We start from the raw sequence: 26,877 nt of genomic DNA on the forward strand, positions 1-26,877 counted from the left end.
ATAAATAGTTGAATAAATAGATAACTAGGAAGAGGGTGGGAGGTGCGCTTGGGGCTAGGTGCGCGTGTTGCCCACGAGGTCGTGGATGTGCAGGAACCAGGTGCGAGCTCGTAGGCGGACGTGGTCCCAGGCGCAGGCGCTGTAATCGTTGTCGTGGAGGAAGGTGTGGAGGCAGCTGAAGTGTTTGTTGATGGTGAGGTGAAGGTTGCGAGGCCATCGCGTGCGGGAGCGCGTGTCGCTGCGCGCCAAGCAGTGCTCGAGGTGCTGGGTGTACCGCTGGATGTGGTTGAGGAGGCTTTGGCGTTGGCTGTCGACCCAGTGGGCTGGAGTGCTGGGTCCGCTGAGTATTTTGAAGAGGTGCTGGAGGATGTCGTGGGTGGTTTTGTCGGCTTGCCGGGCGTTGCTGGTGTCCAGGATGGTGTCGTTGAAGGAGCATGGCGCGCTGTGCTGTGGGCACGGCTGGGGTGGGCTGGGAGCCATGTCCCGGAGGAGCTGGAGGCTGTCGCGAGAGAAGGTGGCATCCTGGGGGCGAAGGTGGTTGCAGGCGGTGGCGGCGAGAGCTTTCACAAGGAGCGTGAGCAGCAGGATGCTGTAGCCCGGTGGGTGCTGTGGGCTTGCAGGCACAGCCATGGTGGGACTCTGGTTGTGGTGGGCAGGAGCCTGGTGGGGCTGGGTGGTGGCAGTGGTGTGTGTGCTGCCGCGGTGCCGGCTTTATGTGGTTTGTCATCTTTCCCTTCGTCGCTTTCCTGTTGCCGAGAGATTTTGTCTGTGGCTTTCACTTTTGGCTGCTGGTTTTTGTGGTCTGGGAGCAAATGGCTTGGGTGTGCGTGGGGCTGTTGGTGGAGATCCTGGTCCGGCGGTGTGTTTTGGGTGGCTGGCTGCAAGGGTTGGAAGGGGGATGTGAAAGTGGTGGGGCGGAATCTTCTGGGTCAGCTGTTCTGCAGATATCTGTTTTCATCCTTTCCCTTAGGGCTGCAGCGAGAGCTCTGGTGTATCCTTCATTGAAATCCCTCTTCCTGTTCAACTCTGCTTTTCTTACGTAAGGCCTTAATGCCGTAATGGGTCTTGGCCTTTCGACTTGAGATGTGTGCTGCCCGTGGCTTGCTTTCTGTGCTTGTTTCTTAGAAAGCACTGCAAAGTGAAGCGCGTTGGAAGAACCTTGGGTAGTTTCCGGCGGCGTGAGGAACTCTGGGTTGGCTGTTGTAGTGGTCGGAGTAGGCAGCGCCGCCTGCATTGGAGGCTGCTGAGAATATGTAGGAAAGGCTTGTGCTTGAGGAGGAACGAGAAAGGGAAGCGATGCTTCCGAGCGGGTACTGCGGCTGTGGTGGTCCTCGGGCGCCGCGTCTCCTTCCTCCGTCGTCTCTTCTTTTCCTTGCTTCGTGTGGCATCCGGTGAGAAGGAGGAAATGGGCCAGCAGGCGGATAGTTGTAAGGCAAGGATCTTACGTTGCGGAGGCCAAAGGTTTGTCTGAGTGTCCAGGAGGAGTCCACAAGCCTTATGGAGGCGAGCCCGCTGATGTAGTTATTAAGCCCCTGTTGAGGATGAGGAGACTTGAGGAGATGATAGAATGAGAGGGTGGTTTGGTTTGGAAGGGACCTCAAGTGCCGTCCGCTTCCAAGCAACCCCCTTTCCGTGGGCAGCGCCGCCTTCCACTAGAGCGGGTTGCCCAACGCCCCCTCCAGCCTGACGTTAGAGGCTTCCGGTGTTGGGGCGTCCTGAGTTTGTGTGGGTGACCTTTTCCTGTGCCCCACCGCCCCTCAGAGGACAAAGTCTCTTGCTAACGTCCAGTGTGAGCCTCCTCTCTTTTAGTTGCGAGCCGTTGCCCCCTGTCCTGCCATTGCAGTCCGCGTTTATGGGGCCCACTGCAGGTGTCCCGTAGGCCCCCTTTGTGTCACGGAATGGCTTGGGTTGGAAGGGGCCTCGGAGGTCACGTCGTTCCCACTCACTGCCGAGGGCGCGGTTGCCAACCGCAAGACTCAAGCCGTAGAGCAAGCTTCCCAGTGCTGCATCCAGCCTGGCCTGGAACACCTCCGGTACTGGGGGATATTCAGAATCTCTCTGGGCATCGTGTGCCAGTGCCTCACGTCCGTCTTCCCCTGGCGTCTGATCTTAAACTCTTTTATTTTAAAGCCGTGTCCTATTGCTATCTTCCCGTGTGAAAAGTTGATTTTCCTCCTGTTTATAACGTCCCTGTAAGTACTGGCAGGCTGCAACGTGGTCACCCTGGTGCTTTGTCTTCTGCGGACCGCACAGGCACAGTTCCGTCAGCTTGTCTTTGCAGGAGTAGCGCTCCAGCCCTCTGATGGTCCCTGTGGCCCTGCGCTGGCCTCTCACCAAAATCTCGCCAGCTTTCCTGAGCTGGGGCCCCAGACCTGGAGGCATTACTCCAGCTGGGGTGTCACGAGGGCAGAGCAGAGCGGGGGTGGGGGACAGTCGCCTCCCTCTCCCTGCTGGCCACTCCTCTTGGTGCAGACCAGTACGCGGTCGGCCTTGGGGGCTGCAGGTGCAAACTGCTAGCTCATGTTAAGTTTTTTGTCTACCAGGACCCCTACATCCTTCTTGGCAGGGCTGCCCTCAAGGAGTTGTTCTCCCATGCTGCCTGCGTATCTTGGCGTTGTCCCCGCCCAAGTACAGCGCCTTGCACTTGACTTTGTTGAACGTCCTTGGGTTTACATGGGCCCAGGTGGGTTTGAATTTGTCAAAGTCCCTTTGGATGGCATCCCTTCCTTCTGCCGTATCAGCTGCCGCGCTCAGCTTGATGCGCGAAGCCTGCAAACTAGCTGAGGGTGCAGTGGATCCCATCACCTGTGTTGCTGTTGAAGGTGTTGAAGAGCAGTGGCCCCAAGACGCACCTTGGGGGACGCCACTTGTGTCCGGCCTCCACCTGAGCGTAGAGCCTTGATTGCAGCCCTCGGGCCGCGAGCGTGCAACCAATTCCTCATCCACCAAATAGCTGCACCTTTTGAACCCCCGTCTCCGCAATTTATGACGTGGGTGAGGTGCAAACCTTGCAGGAATTCCTTACCGATGGCATCGGTTGCCTTCTCTTTGGGCACCGATGCAGTCGCTCCATCGCAGGAGGCCACTGGGATAGCCAGGCACTAGCACTATAGATGTGCCCCCGTTGAAGCCGTGCGGGCAGTCTCGGATCACCTGCTGGTCCCTCTGTTTTCCTGGCACTTCTGCTCGGTGATCTTCGTAGGCCTAGAGGCGAGGCTGTCCGGCCAGGATCTCCCCGCGTCTTCCTGCCTGCCTTTTTAAAGACGGGGAGTGATGTTTCCCTTCTTGCAGTCACCGGGGACTTTGCCTGACAGCCGTGACTTTTTTGGTTGGACGGAGAGCTGCTTTGCAACCAGTTGAGGAGCGGAAGGACGAGCGAGTTGATCTGCCACCCTCCTCAAAACTCCTTCCGCTTGATGTCGTATGGTAGGGAATACCCCTTTGGGCCAGTTGGAGTCGGCTGTCCTAATTCTGCTCCCCCTCAGCTCCTTGGGCCTTTTGCTGAGAATGGCCTTGGCTCTGTGCAGCACCGCTTAGCAGCAAGAGTAGGCGTTGGTGTGTTAGCAGCGTTGTTTTTCTCCTAGAACCAAAACACCGCATCGTATCAGGCGCTCTGAAGAAAACAGTTCTAGTCCGAGCCTGTGAAACTAAGACACAGCGGTACTGAAATCCATGCTGTGCCAGCGTTCTCCAGCCCGAGGTGAGGCGGAGTGGTTGCCAAGAAGGTGCCCCGTCATGGTGGAGTAAGATGACTGTAGCTTCCCGTGTCTTAGCTCTGCTGTCTCCTTCCTTCTCCCTACCTTTGTCTGCTCTGCTTCCCCTAAGAAGCTGAAGCTTGTGGGTTTCTCTGTGTGGGGTGATGTTTGACAGGATTTGCGTGAAGAGTCAAGTACTGCAGTGATACGCCGCCTTTGCGTTCTTGCTCACCGTACTCAAGGCTCGAGTTAACTGTAGGGCTACTTTTGCCCGTCCCCGCGGTACCGCTGTGGCCGTCAGGCTGCCGTGCTGAAAGTGATAATCAGCTTCTTGCTTTGGCTTTGTTAGTCAAAGCGGGCCGGTCCTGCTGCCGCAGGTGTCCCTGCTTTGTCTGCTTTTTGTGGTGAACTCGTGGATCTCCCTGGACCTGCAGGGTTTACAGAAGAAGTGAGCGGGTACCAGAGTTTTCAGAGCTGTGTGTGAGAATCCCAGGGTTGGTTGCCCCCGGAAGGGGCTCCTGTGATTGAGCGAAAGGAGGCAGTCGCAGGCAGTTTTGGAAAGGAGAGCTTTATTTTGTCTGAATAAATAGAAGAATAAATAGACGAATAAATAGCCGTTTGTATAAATAGTTGAATAAATAGATAACTAGGAAGAGGGTGGGAGGTGCGCTTGGGGCTAGGTGCGCGTGTTGCCCACGAGGTCGTGGATGTGCAGGAACCAGGTGCGAGCTCGTAGGCGGACGTGGTCCCAGGCGCAGGCGCTGTAATCGTTGTCGTGGAGGAAGGTGTGGAGGCAGCTGAAGTGTTTGTTGATGGTGAGGTGAAGGTTGCGAGGCCATCGCGTGCGGGAGCGCGTGTCGCTGCGCGCCAAGCAGTGCTCGAGGTGCTGGGTGTACCGCTGGATGTGGTTGAGGAGGCTTTGGCGTTGGCTGTCGACCCAGTGGGCTGGAGTGCTGGGTCCGCTGAGTATTTTGAAGAGGTGCTGGAGGATGTCGTGGGTGGTTTTGTCGGCTTGCCGGGCGTTGCTGGTGTCCAGGATGGTGTCGTTGAAGGAGCATGGCGCGCTGTGCTGTGGGCACGGCTGGGGTGGGCTGGGAGCCATGTCCCGGAGGAGCTGGAGGCTGTCGCGAGAGAAGGTGGCATCCTGGGGGCGAAGGTGGTTGCAGGCGGTGGCGGCGAGAGCTTTCACAAGGAGCGTGAGCAGCAGGATGCTGTAGCCCGGTGGGTGCTGTGGGCTTGCAGGCACAGCCATGGTGGGACTCTGGTTGTGGTGGGCAGGAGCCTGGTGGGGCTGGGTGGTGGCAGTGGTGTGTGTGCTGCCGCGGTGCCGGCTTTATGTGGTTTGTCATCTTTCCCTTCGTCGCTTTCCTGTTGCCGAGAGATTTTGTCTGTGGCTTTCACTTTTGGCTGCTGGTTTTTGTGGTCTGGGAGCAAATGACTTGGGTGTGCGTGGGGCTGTTGGTGGAGATCCTGGTCCGGCGGTGTGTTTTGGGTGGCTGGCTGCAAGGGTTGGAAGGGGGATGTGAAAGTGGTGGGGCGGAATCTTCTGGGTCAGCTGTTCTGCAGATATCTGTTTTCATCCTTTCCCTTAGGGCTGCAGCGAGAGCTCTGGTGTATCCTTCATTGAAATCCCTCTTCCTGTTCAACTCTGCTTTTCTTACGTAAGGCCTTAATGCCGTAATGGGTCTTGGCCTTTCGACTTGAGATGTGTGCTGCCCGTGGCTTGCTTTCTGTGCTTGTTTCTTAGAAAGCACTGCAAAGTGAAGCGCGTTGGAAGAACCTTGGGTAGTTTCCGGCGGCGTGAGGAACTCTGGGTTGGCTGTTGTAGTGGTCGGAGTAGGCAGCGCCGCCTGCATTGGAGGCTGCTGAGAATATGTAGGAAAGGCTTGTGCTTGAGGAGGAACGAGAAAGGGAAGCGATGCTTCCGAGCGGGTACTGCGGCTGTGGTGGTCCTCGGGCGCCGCGTCTCCTTCCTCCGTCGTCTCTTCTTTTCCTTGCTTCGTGTGGCATCCGGTGAGAAGGAGGAAATGGGCCAGCAGGCGGATAGTTGTAAGGCAAGGATCTTACGTTGCGGAGGCCAAAGGTTTGTCTGAGTGTCCAGGAGGAGTCCACAAGCCTTATGGAGGCGAGCCCGCTGATGTAGTTATTAAGCCCCTGTTGAGGATGAGGAGACTTGAGGAGATGATAGAATGAGAGGGTGGTTTGGTTTGGAAGGGACCTCAAGTGCCGTCCGCTTCCAAGCAACCCCCTTTCCGTGGGCAGCGCCGCCTTCCACTAGAGCGGGTTGCCCAACGCCCCCTCCAGCCTGACGTTAGAGGCTTCCGGTGTTGGGGCGTCCTGAGTTTGTGTGGGTGACCTTTTCCTGTGCCCCACCGCCCCTCAGAGGACAAAGTCTCTTGCTAACGTCCAGTGTGAGCCTCCTCTCTTTTAGTTGCGAGCCGTTGCCCCCTGTCCTGCCATTGCAGTCCGCGTTTATGGGGCCCACTGCAGGTGTCCCGTAGGCCCCCTTTGTGTCACGGAATGGCTTGGGTTGGAAGGGGCCTCGGAGGTCACGTCGTTCCCACTCACTGCCGAGGGCGCGGTTGCCAACCGCAAGACTCAAGCCGTAGAGCAAGCTTCCCAGTGCTGCATCCAGCCTGGCCTGGAACACCTCCGGTACTGGGGGATATTCAGAATCTCTCTGGGCATCGTGTGCCAGTGCCTCACGTCCGTCTTCCCCTGGCGTCTGATCTTAAACTCTTTTATTTTAAAGCCGTGTCCTATTGCTATCTTCCCGTGTGAAAAGTTGATTTTCCTCCTGTTTATAACGTCCCTGTAAGTACTGGCAGGCTGCAACGTGGTCACCCTGGTGCTTTGTCTTCTGCGGACCGCACAGGCACAGTTCCGTCAGCTTGTCTTTGCAGGAGTAGCGCTCCAGCCCTCTGATGGTCCCTGTGGCCCTGCGCTGGCCTCTCACCAAAATCTCGCCAGCTTTCCTGAGCTGGGGCCCCAGACCTGGAGGCATTACTCCAGCTGGGGTGTCACGAGGGCAGAGCAGAGCGGGGGTGGGGGACAGTCGCCTCCCTCTCCCTGCTGGCCACTCCTCTTGGTGCAGACCAGTACGCGGTCGGCCTTGGGGGCTGCAGGTGCAAACTGCTAGCTCATGTTAAGTTTTTTGTCTACCAGGACCCCTACATCCTTCTTGGCAGGGCTGCCCTCAAGGAGTTGTTCTCCCATGCTGCCTGCGTATCTTGGCGTTGTCCCCGCCCAAGTACAGCGCCTTGCACTTGACTTTGTTGAACATCCTTGGGTTTACATGGGCCCAGGTGGGTTTGAATTTGTCAAAGTCCCTTTGGATGGCATCCCTTCCTTCTGCCGTATCAGCTGCCGCGCTCAGCTTGATGCGCGAAGCCTGCAAACTAGCTGAGGGTGCAGTGGATCCCATCACCTGTGTTGCTGTTGAAGGTGTTGAAGAGCAGTGGCCCCAAGACGCACCTTGGGGGACGCCACTTGTGTCCGGCCTCCACCTGAGCGTAGAGCCTTGATCGCAGCCCTCGGGCCGCGAGCGTGCAACCAATTCCTCATCCACCAAATAGCTGCACCTTTTGAACCCCCGTCTCCGCAATTTATGACGTGGGTGAGGTGCAAACCTTGCAGGAATTCCTTACCGATGGCATCGGTTGCCTTCTCTTTGGGCACCGATGCAGTCGCTCCATCGCAGGAGGCCACTGGGATAGCCAGGCACTAGCACTATAGATGTGCCCCCGTTGAAGCCGTGCGGGCAGTCTCGGATCACCTGCTGGTCCCTCTGTTTTCCTGGCACTTCTGCTCGGTGATCTTCGTAGGCCTAGAGGCGAGGCTGTCCGGCCAGGATCTCCCCGCGTCTTCCTGCCTGCCTTTTTAAAGACGGGGAGTGATGTTTCCCTTCTTGCAGTCACCGGGGACTTTGCCTGACAGCCGTGACTTTTTTGGTTGGACGGAGAGCTGCTTTGCAACCAGTTGAGGAGCGGAAGGACGAGCGAGTTGATCTGCCACCCTCCTCAAAACTCCTTCCGCTTGATGTCGTATGGTAGGGAATACCCCTTTGGGCCAGTTGGAGTCGGCTGTCCTAATTCTGCTCCCCCTCAGCTCCTTGGGCCTTTTGCTGAGAATGGCCTTGGCTCTGTGCAGCACCGCTTAGCAGCAAGAGTAGGCGTTGGTGTGTTAGCAGCGTTGTTTTTCTCCTAGAACCAAAACACCGCATCGTATCAGGCGCTCTGAAGAAAACAGTTCTAGTCCGAGCCTGTGAAACTAAGACACAGCGGTACTGAAATCCATGCTGTGCCAGCGTTCTCCAGCCCGAGGTGAGGCGGAGTGGTTGCCAAGAAGGTGCCCCGTCATGGTGGAGTAAGATGACTGTAGCTTCCCGTGTCTTAGCTCTGCTGTCTCCTTCCTTCTCCCTACCTTTGTCTGCTCTGCTTCCCCTAAGAAGCTGAAGCTTGTGGGTTTCTCTGTGTGGGGTGATGTTTGACAGGATTTGCGTGAAGAGTCAAGTACTGCAGTGATACGCCGCCTTTGCGTTCTTGCTCACCGTACTCAAGGCTCGAGTTAACTGTAGGGCTACTTTTGCCCGTCCCCGCGGTACCGCTGTGGCCGTCAGGCTGCCGTGCTGAAAGTGATAATCAGCTTCTTGCTTTGGCTTTGTTAGTCAAAGCGGGCCGGTCCTGCTGCCGCAGGTGTCCCTGCTTTGTCTGCTTTTTGTGGTGAACTCGTGGATCTCCCTGGACCTGCAGGGTTTACAGAAGAAGTGAGCGGGTACCAGAGTTTTCAGAGCTGTGTGTGAGAATCCCAGGGTTGGTTGCCCCCGGAAGGGGCTCCTGTGATTGAGCGAAAGGAGGCAGTCGCAGGCAGTTTTGGAAAGGAGAGCTTTATTTTGTCTGAATAAATAGAAGAATAAATAGACGAATAAATAGCCGTTTGTATAAATAGTTGAATAAATAGATAACTAGGAAGAGGGTGGGAGGTGCGCTTGGGGCTAGGTGCGCGTGTTGCCCACGAGGTCGTGGATGTGCAGGAACCAGGTGCGAGCTCGTAGGCGGACGTGGTCCCAGGCGCAGGCGCTGTAATCGTTGTCGTGGAGGAAGGTGTGGAGGCAGCTGAAGTGTTTGTTGATGGTGAGGTGAAGGTTGCGAGGCCATCGCGTGCGGGAGCGCGTGTCGCTGCGCGCCAAGCAGTGCTCGAGGTGCTGGGTGTACCGCTGGATGTGGTTGAGGAGGCTTTGGCGTTGGCTGTCGACCCAGTGGGCTGGAGTGCTGGGTCCGCTGAGTATTTTGAAGAGGTGCTGGAGGATGTCGTGGGTGGTTTTGTCGGCTTGCCGGGCGTTGCTGGTGTCCAGGATGGTGTCGTTGAAGGAGCATGGCGCGCTGTGCTGTGGGCACGGCTGGGGTGGGCTGGGAGCCATGTCCCGGAGGAGCTGGAGGCTGTCGCGAGAGAAGGTGGCATCCTGGGGGCGAAGGTGGTTGCAGGCGGTGGCGGCGAGAGCTTTCACAAGGAGCGTGAGCAGCAGGATGCTGTAGCCCGGTGGGTGCTGTGGGCTTGCAGGCACAGCCATGGTGGGACTCTGGTTGTGGTGGGCAGGAGCCTGGTGGGGCTGGGTGGTGGCAGTGGTGTGTGTGCTGCCGCGGTGCCGGCTTTATGTGGTGTGTCATCTTTCCCTTCGTCGCTTTCCTGTTGCCGAGAGATTTTGTCTGTGGCTTTCACTTTTGGCTGCTGGTTTTTGTGGTCTGGGAGCAAATGGCTTGGGTGTGCGTGGGGCTGTTGGTGGAGATCCTGGTCCGGCGGTGTGTTTTGGGTGGCTGGCTGCAAGGGTTGGAAGGGGGATGTGAAAGTGGTGGGGCGGAATCTTCTGGGTCAGCTGTTCTGCAGATATCTGTTTTCATCCTTTCCCTTAGGGCTGCAGCGAGAGCTCTGGTGTATCCTTCATTGAAATCCCTCTTCCTGTTCAACTCTGCTTTTCTTACGTAAGGCCTTAATGCCGTAATGGGTCTTGGCCTTTCGACTTGAGATGTGTGCTGCCCGTGGCTTGCTTTCTGTGCTTGTTTCTTAGAAAGCACTGCAAAGTGAAGCGCGTTGGAAGAACCTTGGGTAGTTTCCGGCGGCGTGAGGAACTCTGGGTTGGCTGTTGTAGTGGTCGGAGTAGGCAGCGCCGCCTGCGTTGGAGGCTGCTGAGAATATGTAGGAAAGGCTTGTGCTTGAGGAGGAACGAGAAAGGGAAGCGATGCTTCCGAGCGGGTACTGCGGCTGTGGTGGTCCTCGGGCGCCGCGTCTCCTTCCTCCGTCGTCTCTTCTTTTCCTTGCTTCGTGTGGCATCCGGTGAGAAGGAGGAAATGGGCCAGCAGGCGGATAGTTGTAAGGCAAGGATCTTACGTTGCGGAGGCCAAAGGTTTGTCTGAGTGTCCAGGAGGAGTCCACAAGCCTTATGGAGGCGAGCCCGCTGATGTAGTTATTAAGCCCCTGTTGAGGATGAGGAGACTTGAGGAGATGATAGAATGAGAGGGTGGTTTGGTTTGGAAGGGACCTCAAGTGCCGTCCGCTTCCAAGCAACCCCCTTTCCGTGGGCAGCGCCGCCTTCCACTAGAGCGGGTTGCCCAACGCCCCCTCCAGCCTGACGTTAGAGGCTTCCGGTGTTGGGGCGTCCTGAGTTTGTGTGGGTGACCTTTTCCTGTGCCCCACCGCCCCTCAGAGGACAAAGTCTCTTGCTAACGTCCAGTGTGAGCCTCCTCTCTTTTAGTTGCGAGCCGTTGCCCCCTGTCCTGCCATTGCAGTCCGCGTTTATGGGGCCCATTGCAGGTGTCCCGTAGGCCCCCTTTGTGTCACGGAATGGCTTGGGTTGGAAGGGGCCTCGGAGGTCACGTCGTTCCCACTCACTGCCGAGGGCGCGGTTGCCAACCGCAAGACTCAAGCCGTAGAGCAAGCTTCCCAGTGCTGCATCCAGCCTGGCCTGGAACACCTCCGGTACTGGGGGATATTCAGAATCTCTCTGGGCATCATGTGCCAGTGCCTCACGTCCGTCTTCCCCTGGCGTCTGATCTTAAACTCTTTTATTTTAAAGCCGTGTCCTATTGCTATCTTCCCGTGTGAAAAGTTGATTTTCCTCCTGTTTATAACGTCCCTGTAAGTACTGGCAGGCTGCAACGTGGTCACCCTGGTGCTTTGTCTTCTGCGGACCGCACAGGCACAGTTCCGTCAGCTTGTCTTTGCAGGAGTAGCGCTCCAGCCCTCTGATGGTCCCTGTGGCCCTGCGCTGGCCTCTCACCAAAATCTCGCCAGCTTTCCTGAGCTGGGGCCCCAGACCTGGAGGCATTACTCCAGCTGGGGTGTCACGAGGGCAGAGCAGAGCGGGGGTGGGGGACAGTCGCCTCCCTCTCCCTGCTGGCCACTCCTCTTGGTGCAGACCAGTACGCGGTCGGCCTTGGGGGCTGCAGGTGCAAACTGCTAGCTCATGTTAAGTTTTTTGTCTACCAGGACCCCTACATCCTTCTTGGCAGGGCTGCCCTCAAGGAGTTGTTCTCCCATGCTGCCTGCGTATCTTGGCGTTGTCCCCGCCCAAGTACAGCGCCTTGCACTTGACTTTGTTGAACGTCCTTGGGTTTACATGGGCCCAGGTGGGTTTGAATTTGTCAAAGTCCCTTTGGATGGCATCCCTTCCTTCTGCCGTATCAGCTGCCGCGCTCAGCTTGATGCGCGAAGCCTGCAAACTAGCTGAGGGTGCAGTGGATCCCATCACCTGTGTTGCTGTTGAAGGTGTTGAAGAGCAGTGGCCCCAAGACGCACCTTGGGGGACGCCACTTGTGTCCGGCCTCCACCTGAGCGTAGAGCCTTGATCGCAGCCCTCGGGCCGCGAGCGTGCAACCAATTCCTCATCCACCAAATAGCTGCACCTTTTGAACCCCCGTCTCCGCAATTTATGACGTGGGTGAGGTGCAAACCTTGCAGGAATTCCTTACCGATGGCATCGGTTGCCTTCTCTTTGGGCACCGATGCAGTCGCTCCATCGCAGGAGGCCACTGGGATAGCCAGGCACTAGCACTATAGATGTGCCCCCGTTGAAGCCGTGCGGGCAGTCTCGGATCACCTGCTGGTCCCTCTGTTTTCCTGGCACTTCTGCTCGGTGATCTTCGTAGGCCTAGAGGCGAGGCTGTCCGGCCAGGATCTCCCCGCGTCTTCCTGCCTGCCTTTTTAAAGACGGGGAGTGATGTTTCCCTTCTTGCAGTCACCGGGGACTTTGCCTGACAGCCGTGACTTTTTTGGTTGGACGGAGAGCTGCTTTGCAACCAGTTGAGGAGCGGAAGGACGAGCGAGTTGATCTGCCACCCTCCTCAAAACTCCTTCCGCTTGATGTCGTATGGTAGGGAATACCCCTTTGGGCCAGTTGGAGTCGGCTGTCCTAATTCTGCTCCCCCTCAGCTCCTTGGGCCTTTTGCTGAGAATGGCCTTGGCTCTGTGCAGCACCGCTTAGCAGCAAGAGTAGGCGTTGGTGTGTTAGCAGCGTTGTTTTTCTCCTAGAACCAAAACACCGCATCGTATCAGGCGCTCTGAAGAAAACAGTTCTAGTCCGAGCCTGTGAAACTAAGACACAGCGGTACTGAAATCCATGCTGTGCCAGCGTTCTCCAGCCCGAGGTGAGGCGGAGTGGTTGCCAAGAAGGTGCCCCGTCATGGTGGAGTAAGATGACTGTAGCTTCCCGTGTCTTAGCTCTGCTGTCTCCTTCCTTCTCCCTACCTTTGTCTGCTCTGCTTCCCCTAAGAAGCTGAAGCTTGTGGGTTTCTCTGTGTGGGGTGATGTTTGACAGGATTTGCGTGAAGAGTCAAGTACTGCAGTGATACGCCGCCTTTGCGTTCTTGCTCACCGTACTCAAGGCTCGAGTTAACTGTAGGGCTACTTTTGCCCGTCCCCGCGGTACCGCTGTGGCCGTCAGGCTGCCGTGCTGAAAGTGATAATCAGCTTCTTGCTTTGGCTTTGTTAGTCAAAGCGGGCCGGTCCTGCTGCCGCAGGTGTCCCTGCTTTGTCTGCTTTTTGTGGTGAACTCGTGGATCTCCCTGGACCTGCAGGGTTTACAGAAGAAGTGAGCGGGTACCAGAGTTTTCAGAGCTGTGTGTGAGAATCCCAGGGTTGGTTGCCCCCGGAAGGGGCTCCTGTGATTGAGCGAAAGGAGGCAGTCGCAGGCAGTTTTGGAAAGGAGAGCTTTATTTTGTCTGAATAAATAGAAGAATAAATAGACGAATAAATAGCCGTTTGTATAAATAGTTGAATAAATAGATAACTAGGAAGAGGGTGGGAGGTGCGCTTGGGGCTAGGTGCGCGTGTTGCCCACGAGGTCGTGGATGTGCAGGAACCAGGTGCGAGCTCGTAGGCGGACGTGGTCCCAGGCGCAGGCGCTGTAATCGTTGTCGTGGAGGAAGGTGTGGAGGCAGCTGAAGTGTTTGTTGATGGTGAGGTGAAGGTTGCGAGGCCATCGCGTGCGGGAGCGCGTGTCGCTGCGCGCCAAGCAGTGCTCGAGGTGCTGGGTGTACCGCTGGATGTGGTTGAGGAGGCTTTGGCGTTGGCTGTCGACCCAGTGGGCTGGAGTGCTGGGTCCGCTGAGTATTTTGAAGAGGTGCTGGAGGATGTCGTGGGTGGTTTTGTCGGCTTGCCGGGCGTTGCTGGTGTCCAGGATGGTGTCGTTGAAGGAGCATGGCGCGCTGTGCTGTGGGCACGGCTGGGGTGGGCTGGGAGCCATGTCCCGGAGGAGCTGGAGGCTGTCGCGAGAGAAGGTGGCATCCTGGGGGCGAAGGTGGTTGCAGGCGGTGGCGGCGAGAGCTTTCACAAGGAGCGTGAGCAGCAGGATGCTGTAGCCCGGTGGGTGCTGTGGGCTTGCAGGCACAGCCATGGTGGGACTCTGGTTGTGGTGGGCAGGAGCCTGGTGGGGCTGGGTGGTGGCAGTGGTGTGTGTGCTGCCGCGGTGCCGGCTTTATGTGGTGTGTCATCTTTCCCTTCGTCGCTTTCCTGTTGCCGAGAGATTTTGTCTGTGGCTTTCACTTTTGGCTGCTGGTTTTTGTGGTCTGGGAGCAAATGGCTTGGGTGTGCGTGGGGCTGTTGGTGGAGATCCTGGTCCGGCGGTGTGTTTTGGGTGGCTGGCTGCAAGGGTTGGAAGGGGGATGTGAAAGTGGTGGGGCGGAATCTTCTGGGTCAGCTGTTCTGCAGATATCTGTTTTCATCCTTTCCCTTAGGGCTGCAGCGAGAGCTCTGGTGTATCCTTCATTGAAATCCCTCTTCCTGTTCAACTCTGCTTTTCTTACGTAAGGCCTTAATGCCGTAATGGGTCTTGGCCTTTCGACTTGAGATGTGTGCTGCCCGTGGCTTGCTTTCTGTGCTTGTTTCTTAGAAAGCACTGCAAAGTGAAGCGCGTTGGAAGAACCTTGGGTAGTTTCCGGCGGCGTGAGGAACTCTGGGTTGGCTGTTGTAGTGGTCGGAGTAGGCAGCGCCGCCTGCGTTGGAGGCTGCTGAGAATATGTAGGAAAGGCTTGTGCTTGAGGAGGAACGAGAAAGGGAAGCGATGCTTCCGAGCGGGTACTGCGGCTGTGGTGGTCCTCGGGCGCCGCGTCTCCTTCCTCCGTCGTCTCTTCTTTTCCTTGCTTCGTGTGGCATCCGGTGAGAAGGAGGAAATGGGCCAGCAGGCGGATAGTTGTAAGGCAAGGATCTTACGTTGCGGAGGCCAAAGGTTTGTCTGAGTGTCCAGGAGGAGTCCACAAGCCTTATGGAGGCGAGCCCGCTGATGTAGTTATTAAGCCCCTGTTGAGGATGAGGAGACTTGAGGAGATGATAGAATGAGAGGGTGGTTTGGTTTGGAAGGGACCTCAAGTGCCGTCCGCTTCCAAGCAACCCCCTTTCCGTGGGCAGCGCCGCCTTCCACTAGAGCGGGTTGCCCAACGCCCCCTCCAGCCTGACGTTAGAGGCTTCCGGTGTTGGGGCGTCCTGAGTTTGTGTGGGTGACCTTTTCCTGTGCCCCACCGCCCCTCAGAGGACAAAGTCTCTTGCTAACGTCCAGTGTGAGCCTCCTCTCTTTTAGTTGCGAGCCGTTGCCCCCTGTCCTGCCATTGCAGTCCGCGTTTATGGGGCCCATTGCAGGTGTCCCGTAGGCCCCCTTTGTGTCACGGAATGGCTTGGGTTGGAAGGGGCCTCGGAGGTCACGTCGTTCCCACTCACTGCCGAGGGCGCGGTTGCCAACCGCAAGACTCAAGCCGTAGAGCAAGCTTCCCAGTGCTGCATCCAGCCTGGCCTGGAACACCTCCGGTACTGGGGGATATTCAGAATCTCTCTGGGCATCGTGTGCCAGTGCCTCACGTCCGTCTTCCCCTGGCGTCTGATCTTAAACTCTTTTATTTTAAAGCCGTGTCCTATTGCTATCTTCCCGTGTGAAAAGTTGATTTTCCTCCTGTTTATAACGTCCCTGTAAGTACTGGCAGGCTGCAACGTGGTCACCCTGGTGCTTTGTCTTCTGCGGACCGCACAGGCACAGTTCCGTCAGCTTGTCTTTGCAGGAGTAGCGCTCCAGCCCTCTGATGGTCCCTGTGGCCCTGCGCTGGCCTCTCACCAAAATCTCGCCAGCTTTCCTGAGCTGGGGCCCCAGACCTGGAGGCATTACTCCAGCTGGGGTGTCACGAGGGCAGAGCAGAGCGGGGGTGGGGGACAGTCGCCTCCCTCTCCCTGCTGGCCACTCCTCTTGGTGCAGACCAGTACGCGGTCGGCCTTGGGGGCTGCAGGTGCAAACTGCTAGCTCATGTTAAGTTTTTTGTCTACCAGGACCCCTACATCCTTCTTGGCAGGGCTGCCCTCAAGGAGTTGTTCTCCCATGCTGCCTGCGTATCTTGGCGTTGTCCCCGCCCAAGTACAGCGCCTTGCACTTGACTTTGTTGAACGTCCTTGGGTTTACATGGGCCCAGGTGGGTTTGAATTTGTCAAAGTCCCTTTGGATGGCATCCCTTCCTTCTGCCGTATCAGCTGCCGCGCTCAGCTTGATGCGCGAAGCCTGCAAACTAGCTGAGGGTGCAGTGGATCCCATCACCTGTGTTGCTGTTGAAGGTGTTGAAGAGCAGTGGCCCCAAGACGCACCTTGGGGGACGCCACTTGTGTCCGGCCTCCACCTGAGCGTAGAGCCTTGATCGCAGCCCTCGGGCCGCGAGCGTGCAACCAATTCCTCATCCACCAAATAGCTGCACCTTTTGAACCCCCGTCTCCGCAATTTATGACGTGGGTGAGGTGCAAACCTTGCAGGAATTCCTTACCGATGGCATCGGTTGCCTTCTCTTTGGGCACCGATGCAGTCGCTCCATCGCAGGAGGCCACTGGGATAGCCAGGCACTAGCACTATAGATGTGCCCCCGTTGAAGCCGTGCGGGCAGTCTCGGATCACCTGCTGGTCCCTCTGTTTTCCTGGCACTTCTGCTCGGTGATCTTCGTAGGCCTAGAGGCGAGGCTGTCCGGCCAGGATCTCCCCGCGTCTTCCTGCCTGCCTTTTTAAAGACGGGGAGTGATGTTTCCCTTCTTGCAGTCACCGGGGACTTTGCCTGACAGCCGTGACTTTTTTGGTTGGACGGAGAGCTGCTTTGCAACCAGTTGAGGAGCGGAAGGACGAGCGAGTTGATCTGCCACCCTCCTCAAAACTCCTTCCGCTTGATGTCGTATGGTAGGGAATACCCCTTTGGGCCAGTTGGAGTCGGCTGTCCTAATTCTGCTCCCCCTCAGCTCCTTGGGCCTTTTGCTGAGAATGGCCTTGGCTCTGTGCAGCACCGCTTAGCAGCAAGAGTAGGCGTTGGTGTGTTAGCAGCGTTGTTTTTCTCCTAGAACCAAAACACCGCATCGTATCAGGCGCTCTGAAGAAAACAGTTCTAGTCCGAGCCTGTGAAACTAAGACACAGCGGTACTGAAATCCATGCTGTGCCAGCGTTCTCCAGCCCGAGGTGAGGCGGAGTGGTTGCCAAGAAGGTGCCCCGTCATGGTGGAGTAAGATGACTGTAGCTTCCCGTGTCTTAGCTCTGCTGTCTCCTTCCTTCTCCCTACCTTTGTCTGCTCTGCTTCCCCTAAGAAGCTGAAGCTTGTGGGTTTCTCTGTGTGGGGTGATGTTTGACAGGATTTGCGTGAAGAGTCAAGTACTGCAGTGATACGCCGCCTTTGCGTTCTTGCTCACCGTACTCAAGGCTCGAGTTAACTGTAGGGCTACTTTTGCCCGTCCCCGCGGTACCGCTGTGGCCGTCAGGCTGCCGTGCTGAAAGTGATAATCAGCTTCTTGCTTTGGCTTTGTTAGTCAAAGCGGGCCGGTCCTGCTGCCGCAGGTGTCCCTGCTTTGTCTGCTTTTTGTGGTGAACTCGTGGATCTCCCTGGACCTGCAGGGTTTACAGAAGAAGTGAGCGGGTACCAGAGTTTTCAGAGCTGTGTGTGAGAATCCCAGGGTTGGTTGCCCCCGGAAGGGGCTCCTGTGATTGAGCGAAAGGAGGCAGTCGCAGGCAGTTTTGGAAAGGAGAGCTTTATTTTGTCTGAATAAATAGAAGAATAAATAGACGAATAAATAGCCGTTTGTATAAATAGTTGAATAAATAGATAACTAGGAAGAGGGTGGGAGGTGCGCTTGGGGCTAGGTGCGCGTGTTGCCCACGAGGTCGTGGATGTGCAGGAACCAGGTGCGAGCTCGTAGGCGGACGTGGTCCCAGGCGCAGGCGCTGTAATCGTTGTCGTGGAGGAAGGTGTGGAGGCAGCTGAAGTGTTTGTTGATGGTGAGGTGAAGGTTGCGAGGCCATCGCGTGCGGGAGCGCGTGTCGCTGCGCGCCAAGCAGTGCTCGAGGTGCTGGGTGTACCGCTGGATGTGGTTGAGGAGGCTTTGGCGTTGGCTGTCGACCCAGTGGGCTGGAGTGCTGGGTCCGCTGAGTATTTTGAAGAGGTGCTGGAGGATGTCGTGGGTGGTTTTGTCGGCTTGCCGGGCGTTGCTGGTGTCCAGGATGGTGTCGTTGAAGGAGCATGGCGCGCTGTGCTGTGGGCACGGCTGGGGTGGGCTGGGAGCCATGTCCCGGAGGAGCTGGAGGCTGTCGCGAGAGAAGGTGGCATCCTGGGGGCGAAGGTGGTTGCAGGCGGTGGCGGCGAGAGCTTTCACAAGGAGCGTGAGCAGCAGGATGCTGTAGCCCGGTGGGTGCTGTGGGCTTGCAGGCACAGCCATGGTGGGACTCTGGTTGTGGTGGGCAGGAGCCTGGTGGGGCTGGGTGGTGGCAGTGGTGTGTGTGCTGCCGCGGTGCCGGCTTTATGTGGTGTGTCATCTTTCCCTTCGTCGCTTTCCTGTTGCCGAGAGATTTTGTCTGTGGCTTTCACTTTTGGCTGCTGGTTTTTGTGGTCTGGGAGCAAATGGCTTGGGTGTGCGTGGGGCTGTTGGTGGAGATCCTGGTCCGGCGGTGTGTTTTGGGTGGCTGGCTGCAAGGGTTGGAAGGGGGATGTGAAAGTGGTGGGGCGGAATCTTCTGGGTCAGCTGTTCTGCAGATATCTGTTTTCATCCTTTCCCTTAGGGCTGCAGCGAGAGCTCTGGTGTATCCTTCATTGAAATCCCTCTTCCTGTTCAACTCTGCTTTTCTTACGTAAGGCCTTAATGCCGTAATGGGTCTTGGCCTTTCGACTTGAGATGTGTGCTGCCCGTGGCTTGCTTTCTGTGCTTGTTTCTTAGAAAGCACTGCAAAGTGAAGCGCGTTGGAAGAACCTTGGGTAGTTTCCGGCGGCGTGAGGAACTCTGGGTTGGCTGTTGTAGTGGTCGGAGTAGGCAGCGCCGCCTGCGTTGGAGGCTGCTGAGAATATGTAGGAAAGGCTTGTGCTTGAGGAGGAACGAGAAAGGGAAGCGATGCTTCCGAGCGGGTACTGCGGCTGTGGTGGTCCTCGGGCGCCGCGTCTCCTTCCTCCGTCGTCTCTTCTTTTCCTTGCTTCGTGTGGCATCCGGTGAGAAGGAGGAAATGGGCCAGCAGGCGGATAGTTGTAAGGCAAGGATCTTACGTTGCGGAGGCCAAAGGTTTGTCTGAGTGTCCAGGAGGAGTCCACAAGCCTTATGGAGGCGAGCCCGCTGATGTAGTTATTAAGCCCCTGTTGAGGATGAGGAGACTTGAGGAGATGATAGAATGAGAGGGTGGTTTGGTTTGGAAGGGACCTCAAGTGCCGTCCGCTTCCAAGCAACCCCCTTTCCGTGGGCAGCGCCGCCTTCCACTAGAGCGGGTTGCCCAACGCCCCCTCCAGCCTGACGTTAGAGGCTTCCGGTGTTGGGGCGTCCTGAGTTTGTGTGGGTGACCTTTTCCTGTGCCCCACCGCCCCTCAGAGGACAAAGTCTCTTGCTAACGTCCAGTGTGAGCCTCCTCTCTTTTAGTTGCGAGCCGTTGCCCCCTGTCCTGCCATTGCAGTCCGCGTTTATGGGGCCCATTGCAGGTGTCCCGTAGGCCCCCTTTGTGTCACGGAATGGCTTGGGTTGGAAGGGGCCTCGGAGGTCACGTCGTTCCCACTCACTGCCGAGGGCGCGGTTGCCAACCGCAAGACTCAAGCCGTAGAGCAAGCTTCCCAGTGCTGCATCCAGCCTGGCCTGGAACACCTCCGGTACTGGGGGATATTCAGAATCTCTCTGGGCATCATGTGCCAGTGCCTCACGTCCGTCTTCCCCTGGCGTCTGATCTTAAACTCTTTTATTTTAAAGCCGTGTCCTATTGCTATCTTCCCGTGTGAAAAGTTGATTTTCCTCCTGTTTATAACGTCCCTGTAAGTACTGGCAGGCTGCAACGTGGTCACCCTGGTGCTTTGTCTTCTGCGGACCGCACAGGCACAGTTCCGTCAGCTTGTCTTTGCAGGAGTAGCGCTCCAGCCCTCTGATGGTCCCTGTGGCCCTGCGCTGGCCTCTCACCAAAATCTCGCCAGCTTTCCTGAGCTGGGGCCCCAGACCTGGAGGCATTACTCCAGCTGGGGTGTCACGAGGGCAGAGCAGAGCGGGGGTGGGGGACAGTCGCCTCCCTCTCCCTGCTGGCCACTCCTCTTGGTGCAGACCAGTACGCGGTCGGCCTTGGGGGCTGCAGGTGCAAACTGCTAGCTCATGTTAAGTTTTTTGTCTACCAGGACCCCTACATCCTTCTTGGCAGGGCTGCCCTCAAGGAGTTGTTCTCCCATGCTGCCTGCGTATCTTGGCGTTGTCCCCGCCCAAGTACAGCGCCTTGCACTTGACTTTGTTGAACGTCCTTGGGTTTACATGGGCCCAGGTGGGTTTGAATTTGTCAAAGTCCCTTTGGATGGCATCCCTTCCTTCTGCCGTATCAGCTGCCGCGCTCAGCTTGATGCGCGAAGCCTGCAAACTAGCTGAGGGTGCAGTGGATCCCATCACCTGTGTTGCTGTTGAAGGTGTTGAAGAGCAGTGGCCCCAAGACGCACCTTGGGGGACGCCACTTGTGTCCGGCCTCCACCTGAGCGTAGAGCCTTGATCGCAGCCCTCGGGCCGCGAGCGTGCAACCAATTCCTCATCCACCAAATAGCTGCACCTTTTGAACCCCCGTCTCCGCAATTTATGACGTGGGTGAGGTGCAAACCTTGCAGGAATTCCTTACCGATGGCATCGGTTGCCTTCTCTTTGGGCACCGATGCAGTCGCTCCATCGCAGGAGGCCACTGGGATAGCCAGGCACTAGCACTATAGATGTGCCCCCGTTGAAGCCGTGCGGGCAGTCTCGGATCACCTGCTGGTCCCTCTGTTTTCCTGGCACTTCTGCTCGGTGATCTTCGTAGGCCTAGAGGCGAGGCTGTCCGGCCAGGATCTCCCCGCGTCTTCCTGCCTGCCTTTTTAAAGACGGGGAGTGATGTTTCCCTTCTTGCAGTCACCGGGGACTTTGCCTGACAGCCGTGACTTTTTTGGTTGGACGGAGAGCTGCTTTGCAACCAGTTGAGGAGCGGAAGGACGAGCGAGTTGATCTGCCACCCTCCTCAAAACTCCTTCCGCTTGATGTCGTATGGTAGGGAATACCCCTTTGGGCCAGTTGGAGTCGGCTGTCCTAATTCTGCTCCCCCTCAGCTCCTTGGGCCTTTTGCTGAGAATGGCCTTGGCTCTGTGCAGCACCGCTTAGCAGCAAGAGTAGGCGTTGGTGTGTTAGCAGCGTTGTTTTTCTCCTAGAACCAAAACACCGCATCGTATCAGGCGCTCTGAAGAAAACAGTTCTAGTCCGAGCCTGTGAAACTAAGACACAGCGGTACTGAAATCCATGCTGTGCCAGCGTTCTCCAGCCCGAGGTGAGGCGGAGTGGTTGCCAAGAAGGTGCCCCGTCATGGTGGAGTAAGATGACTGTAGCTTCCCGTGTCTTAGCTCTGCTGTCTCCTTCCTTCTCCCTACCTTTGTCTGCTCTGCTTCCCCTAAGAAGCTGAAGCTTGTGGGTTTCTCTGTGTGGGGTGATGTTTGACAGGATTTGCGTGAAGAGTCAAGTACTGCAGTGATACGCCGCCTTTGCGTTCTTGCTCACCGTACTCAAGGCTCGAGTTAACTGTAGGGCTACTTTTGCCCGTCCCCGCGGTACCGCTGTGGCCGTCAGGCTGCCGTGCTGAAAGTGATAATCAGCTTCTTGCTTTGGCTTTGTTAGTCAAAGCGGGCCGGTCCTGCTGCCGCAGGTGTCCCTGCTTTGTCTGCTTTTTGTGGTGAACTCGTGGATCTCCCTGGACCTGCAGGGTTTACAGAAGAAGTGAGCGGGTACCAGAGTTTTCAGAGCTGTGTGTGAGAATCCCAGGGTTGGTTGCCCCCGGAAGGGGCTCCTGTGATTGAGCGAAAGGAGGCAGTCGCAGGCAGTTTTGGAAAGGAGAGCTTTATTTTGTCTGAATAAATAGAAGAATAAATAGACGAATAAATAGCCGTTTGTATAAATAGTTGAATAAATAGATAACTAGGAAGAGGGTGGGAGGTGCGCTTGGGGCTAGGTGCGCGTGTTGCCCACGAGGTCGTGGATGTGCAGGAACCAGGTGCGAGCTCGTAGGCGGACGTGGTCCCAGGCGCAGGCGCTGTAATCGTTGTCGTGGAGGAAGGTGTGGAGGCAGCTGAAGTGTTTGTTGATGGTGAGGTGAAGGTTGCGAGGCCATCGCGTGCGGGAGCGCGTGTCGCTGCGCGCCAAGCAGTGCTCGAGGTGCTGGGTGTACCGCTGGATGTGGTTGAGGAGGCTTTGGCGTTGGCTGTCGACCCAGTGGGCTGGAGTGCTGGGTCCGCTGAGTATTTTGAAGAGGTGCTGGAGGATGTCGTGGGTGGTTTTGTCGGCTTGCCGGGCGTTGCTGGTGTCCAGGATGGTGTCGTTGAAGGAGCATGGCGCGCTGTGCTGTGGGCACGGCTGGGGTGGGCTGGGAGCCATGTCCCGGAGGAGCTGGAGGCTGTCGCGAGAGAAGGTGGCATCCTGGGGGCGAAGGTGGTTGCAGGCGGTGGCGGCGAGAGCTTTCACAAGGAGCGTGAGCAGCAGGATGCTGTAGCCCGGTGGGTGCTGTGGGCTTGCAGGCACAGCCATGGTGGGACTCTGGTTGTGGTGGGCAGGAGCCTGGTGGGGCTGGGTGGTGGCAGTGGTGTGTGTGCTGCCGCGGTGCCGGCTTTATGTGGTGTGTCATCTTTCCCTTCGTCGCTTTCCTGTTGCCGAGAGATTTTGTCTGTGGCTTTCACTTTTGGCTGCTGGTTTTTGTGGTCTGGGAGCAAATGGCTTGGGTGTGCGTGGAGCTGTTGGTGGAGATCCTGGTCCGGCGGTGTGTTTTGGGTGGCTGGCTGCAAGGGTTGGAAGGGGGATGTGAAAGTGGTGGGGCGGAATCTTCTGGGTCAGCTGTTCTGCAGATATCTGTTTTCATCCTTTCCCTTAGTGCTGCAGCGAGAGCTCTGGTGTATCCTTCATTGAAATCCCTCTTCCTGTTCAACTCTGCTTTTCTTACGTAAGGCCTTAATGCCGTAATGGGTCTTGGCCTTTCGACTTGAGATGTGTGCTGCCCGTGGCTTGCTTTCTGTGCTTGTTTCTTAGAAAGCACTGCAAAGTGAAGCGCGTTGGAAGAACCTTGGGTAGTTTCCGGCGGCGTGAGGAACTCTGGGTTGGCTGTTGTAGTGGTCGGAGTAGGCAGCGCCGCCTGCGTTGGAGGCTGCTGAGAATATGTAGGAAAGGCTTGTGCTTGAGGAGGAACGAGAAAGGGAAGCGATGCTTCCGAGCGGGTACTGCGGCTGTGGTGGTCCTCGGGCGCCGCGTCTCCTTCCTCCGTCGTCTCTTCTTTTCCTTGCTTCGTGTGGCATCCGGTGAGAAGGAGGAAATGGGCCAGCAGGCGGATAGTTGTAAGGCAAGGATCTTACGTTGCGGAGGCCAAAGGTTTGTCTGAGTGTCCAGGAGGAGTCCACAAGCCTTATGGAGGCGAGCCCGCTGATGTAGTTATTAAGCCCCTGTTGAGGATGAGGAGACTTGAGGAGATGATAGAATGAGAGGGTGGTTTGGTTTGGAAGGGACCTCAAGTGCCGTCCGCTTCCAAGCAACCCCCTTTCCGTGGGCAGCGCCGCCTTCCACTAGAGCGGGTTGCCCAACGCCCCCTCCAGCCTGACGTTAGAGGCTTCCGGTGTTGGGGCGTCCTGAGTTTGTGTGGGTGACCTTTTCCTGTGCCCCACCGCCCCTCAGAGGACAAAGTCTCTTGCTAACGTCCAGTGTGAGCCTCCTCTCTTTTAGTTGCGAGCCGTTGCCCCCTGTCCTGCCATTGCAGTCCGCGTTTATGGGGCCCACTGCAGGTGTCCCGTAGGCCCCCTTGGTGTCACGGAATGGCTTGGGTTGGAAGGGGCCTCGGAGGTCACGTCGTTCCCACTCACTGCCGAGGGCGCGGTTGCCAACCGCAAGACTCAAGCCGTAGAGCAAGCTTCCCAGTGCTGCATCCAGCCTGGCCTGGAACACCTCCGGTACTGGGGGATATCCAGAATCTCTCTGGGCATCGTGTGCCAGTGCCTCACGTCCGTCTTCCCCTGGCGTCTGATCTTAAACTCTTTTATTTTAAAGCCGTGTCCTATTGCTATCTTCCCGTGTGAAAAGTTGATTTTCCTCCTGTTTATAACGTCCCTGTAAGTACTGGCAGGCTGCAACGTGGTCACCCTGGTGTTTTGTCTTCTGCGGACCGCACAGGCACAGTTCCGTCAGCTTGTCTTTGCAGGAGTAGCGCTCCAGCCCTCTGATGGTCCCTGTGGCCCTGCGCTGGCCTCTCACCAAAATCTCGCCAGCTTTCCTGAGCTGGGGCCCCAGACCTGGAGGCATTACTCCAGCTGGGGTGTCACGAGGGCAGAGCAGAGCGGGGGTGGGGGACAGTCGCCTCCCTCTCCCTGCTGGCCACTCCTCTTGGTGCAGACCAGTACGCGGTCGGCCTTGGGGGCTGCAGGTGCAAACTGCTAGCTCATGTTAAGTTTTTTGTCTACCAGGACCCCTACATCCTTCTTGGCAGGGCTGCCCTCAAGGAGTTGTTCTCCCATGCTGCCTGCGTATCTTGGCGTTGTCCCCGCCCAAGTACAGCGCCTTGCACTTGACTTTGTTGAACGTCCTTGGGTTTACATGGGCCCAGGTGGGTTTGAATTTGTCAAAGTCCCTTTGGATGGCATCCCTTCCTTCTGCCGTATCAGCTGCCGCGCTCAGCTTGATGCGCGAAGCCTGCAAACTAGCTGAGGGTGCAGTGGATCCCATCACCTGTGTTGCTGTTGAAGATGTTGAAGAGCAGTGGCCCCAAGACGCACCTTGGGGGACGCCACTTGTGTCCGGCCTCCACCTGAGCGTAGAGCCTTGATCGCAGCCCTCGGGCCGCGAGCGTGCAACCAATTCCTCATCCACCGAATAGCTGCACCTTTTGAACCCCCGTCTCCGCAATTTATGACGTGGGTGAGGTGCAAACCTTGCAGGAATTCCTTACCGATGGCATCGGTTGCCTTCTCTTTGGGCACCGATGCAGTCGCTCCATCGCAGGAGGCCACTGGGATAGCCAGGCACTAGCACTATAGGTGTGCCCCCGTTGAAGCCGTGCGGGCAGTCTCGGATCACCTGCTGGTCCCTCTGTTTTCCTGGCACTTCTGCTCGGTGATCTTCCTAGGCCTAGAGGCGAGGCTGTCCGGCCAGGATCTCCCCGCGTCTTCCTGCCTGCCTTTTTAAAGACGGGGAGTGATGTTTCCCTTCTTGCAGTCACCGGGGACTTTGCCTGACAGCCGTGACTTTTTTGGTTGGACGGAGAGCTGCTTTGCAACCAGTTGAGGAGCGGAAGGACGAGCGAGTTGATCTGCCACCCTCCTCAAAACTCCTTCCGCTTGATGTCGTATGGTAGGGAATACCCCTTTGGGCCAGTTGGAGTCGGCTGTCCTAATTCTGCTCCCCCTCAGCTCCTTGGGCCTTTTGCTGAGAATGGCCTTGGCTCTGTGCAGCACCGCTTAGCAGCAAGAGTAGGCGTTGGTGTGTTAGCAGCGTTGTTTTTCTCCTAGAACCAAAGCACCGCATCGTATCTGGCGCTCTGAAGAAAACAGTTCTAGTCCGAGCCTGTGAAACTAAGACACAGCGGTACTGAAATCCATGCTGTGCCAGCGTTCTCCAGCCCGAGGTGAGGCGGAGTGGTTGCCAAGAAGGTGCCCCGTCATGGTGGAGTAAGATGACTGTAGCTTCCCGTGTCTTAGCTCTGCTGTCTCCTTCCTTCTCCCTACCTTTGTCTGCTCTGCTTCCCCTAAGAAGCTGAAGCTTGTGGGTTTCTCTGTGTGGGGTGATGTTTGACAGGATTTGCGTGAAGAGTCAAGTACTGCAGTGATACGCCGCCTTTGCGTTCTTGCTCACCGTACTCAAGGCTCGAGTTAACTGTAGGGCTACTTTTGCCCGTCCCCGCGGTACCGCTGTGGCCGTCAGGCTGCCGTGCTGAAAGTGATAATCAGCTTCTTGCTTTGGCTTTGTTAGTCAAAGCGGGCCGGTCCTGCTGCCGCAGGTGTCCCTGCTTTGTCTGCTTTTTGTGGTGAACTCGTGGATCTCCCTGGACCTGCAGGGTTTACAGAAGAAGTGAGCGGGTACCAGAGTTTTCAGAGCTGTGTGTGAGAATCCCAGGGTTGGTTGCCCCCGGAAGGGGCTCCTGTGATTGAGCGAAAGGAGGCAGTCGCAGGCAGTTTTGGAAAGGAGAGCTTTATTTTGTCTGAATAAATAGAAGAATAAATAGACGAATAAATAGCCGTTTGTATAAATAGTTGAATAAATAGATAACTAGGAAGAGGGTGGGAGGTGCGCTTGGGGCTAGGTGTGCGTGTTGCCCACGAGGTCGTGGATGTGCAGGAACCAGGTGCGAGCTCGTAGGCGGACGTGGTCCCAGGCGCAGGCGCTGTAATCGTTGTCGTGGAGGAAGGTGTGGAGGCAGCTGAAGTGTTTGTTGATGGTGAGGTGAAGGTTGCGAGGCCATCGCGTGCGGGAGCGCGTGTCGCTGCGCGCCAAGCAGTGCTCGAGGTGCTGGGTGTACCGCTGGATGTGGTTGAGGAGGCTTTGGCGTTGGCTGTCGACCCAGTGGGCTGGAGTGCTGGGTCCGCTGAGTATTTTGAAGAGGTGCTGGAGGATGTCGTGGGTGGTTTTGTCGGCTTGCCGGGCGTTGCTGGTGTCCAGGATGGTGTCGTTGAAGGAGCATGGCGCGCTGTGCTGTGGGCACGGCTGGGGTGGGCTGGGAGCCATGTCCCGGAGGAGCTGGAGGCTGTCGCGAGAGAAGGTGGCATCCTGGGGGCGAAGGTGGTTGCAGGCGGTGGCGGCGAGAGCTTTCACAAGGAGCGTGAGCAGCAGGATGCTGTAGCCCGGTGGGTGCTGTGGGCTTGCAGGCACAGCCATGGTGGGACTCTGGTTGTGGTGGGCAGGAGCCTGGTGGGGCTGGGTGGTGGCAGTGGTGTGTGTGCTGCCGCGGTGCCGGCTTTATGTGGTGTGTCATCTTTCCCTTCGTCGCTTTCCTGTTGCCGAGAGATTTTGTCTGTGGCTTTCACTTTTGGCTGCTGGTTTTTGTGGTCTGGGAGCAAATGGCTTGGGTGTGCGTGGGGCTGTTGGTGGAGATCCTGGTCCGGCGGTGTGTTTTGGGTGGCTGGCTGCAAGGGTTGGAAGGGGGATGTGAAAGTGGTGGGGCGGAATCTTCTGGGTCAGCTGTTCTGCAGATATCTGTTTTCATCCTTTCCCTTAGGGCTG

The 26,877-nt window shown here is 57.1% G+C and overlaps 7 protein-coding genes and 1 pseudogene across 9 annotated transcripts in view; 1 reads left to right on the forward strand and 7 right to left on the reverse strand.

Annotated features, from left to right (window-relative positions):
• The window catches only part of UBAP2 (ubiquitin associated protein 2), a gene marked incomplete at its 5' end in the record, with an annotated part of 202,718 nt that overhangs the window by 72,918 nt on the left and 102,923 nt on the right, over positions 1-26,877 (forward strand). The gene's annotated exons all lie outside the window — the stretch shown is intronic.
• LOC306957403 (interferon) lies at positions 55-630 on the reverse strand (the record flags this gene model as incomplete). Its single annotated transcript, XM_079548849.1, has 1 exon — positions 55-630. The coding sequence occupies one exon, from the start codon at positions 628-630 to the stop codon at positions 55-57; it is 576 nt and encodes a 191-aa protein (XP_079404975.1).
• On the reverse strand, positions 4,372-4,947 carry LOC306957404 (interferon; the record flags this gene model as incomplete). The annotated part of the gene is made up of 1 exon (XM_079548850.1): positions 4,372-4,947. The coding sequence occupies one exon, from the start codon at positions 4,945-4,947 to the stop codon at positions 4,372-4,374; it is 576 nt and encodes a 191-aa protein (XP_079404976.1).
• On the reverse strand, positions 8,689-9,264 carry LOC306957405 (interferon; the record flags this gene model as incomplete). Its single annotated transcript, XM_079548851.1, has 1 exon — positions 8,689-9,264. One exon carries the CDS (start codon positions 9,262-9,264, stop codon positions 8,689-8,691), a length of 576 nt encoding a protein of 191 aa, XP_079404977.1.
• Positions 13,006-13,581, reverse strand: LOC306957406 (interferon; the record flags this gene model as incomplete). Its single annotated transcript, XM_079548852.1, has 1 exon — positions 13,006-13,581. The coding sequence occupies one exon, from the start codon at positions 13,579-13,581 to the stop codon at positions 13,006-13,008; it is 576 nt and encodes a 191-aa protein (XP_079404978.1).
• On the reverse strand, positions 17,323-17,898 carry LOC306957407 (interferon; the record flags this gene model as incomplete). The annotated part of the gene is made up of 1 exon (XM_079548853.1): positions 17,323-17,898. One exon carries the CDS (start codon positions 17,896-17,898, stop codon positions 17,323-17,325), a length of 576 nt encoding a protein of 191 aa, XP_079404979.1.
• Positions 21,640-22,215, reverse strand: LOC306957408 (interferon; the record flags this gene model as incomplete). The annotated part of the gene is made up of 1 exon (XM_079548854.1): positions 21,640-22,215. One exon carries the CDS (start codon positions 22,213-22,215, stop codon positions 21,640-21,642), a length of 576 nt encoding a protein of 191 aa, XP_079404980.1.
• LOC306957409 (interferon pseudogene) lies at positions 25,957-26,532 on the reverse strand (annotated as a pseudogene). The gene has a single exon. The product of its transcript is annotated as an interferon pseudogene (transcript).

This window comes from Tetrao urogallus, assembly GCF_951394365.1.
Source record: "Tetrao urogallus genome assembly, chromosome: Z".
Lineage (NCBI taxonomy): Eukaryota > Metazoa > Chordata > Aves > Galliformes > Phasianidae > Tetrao > Tetrao urogallus.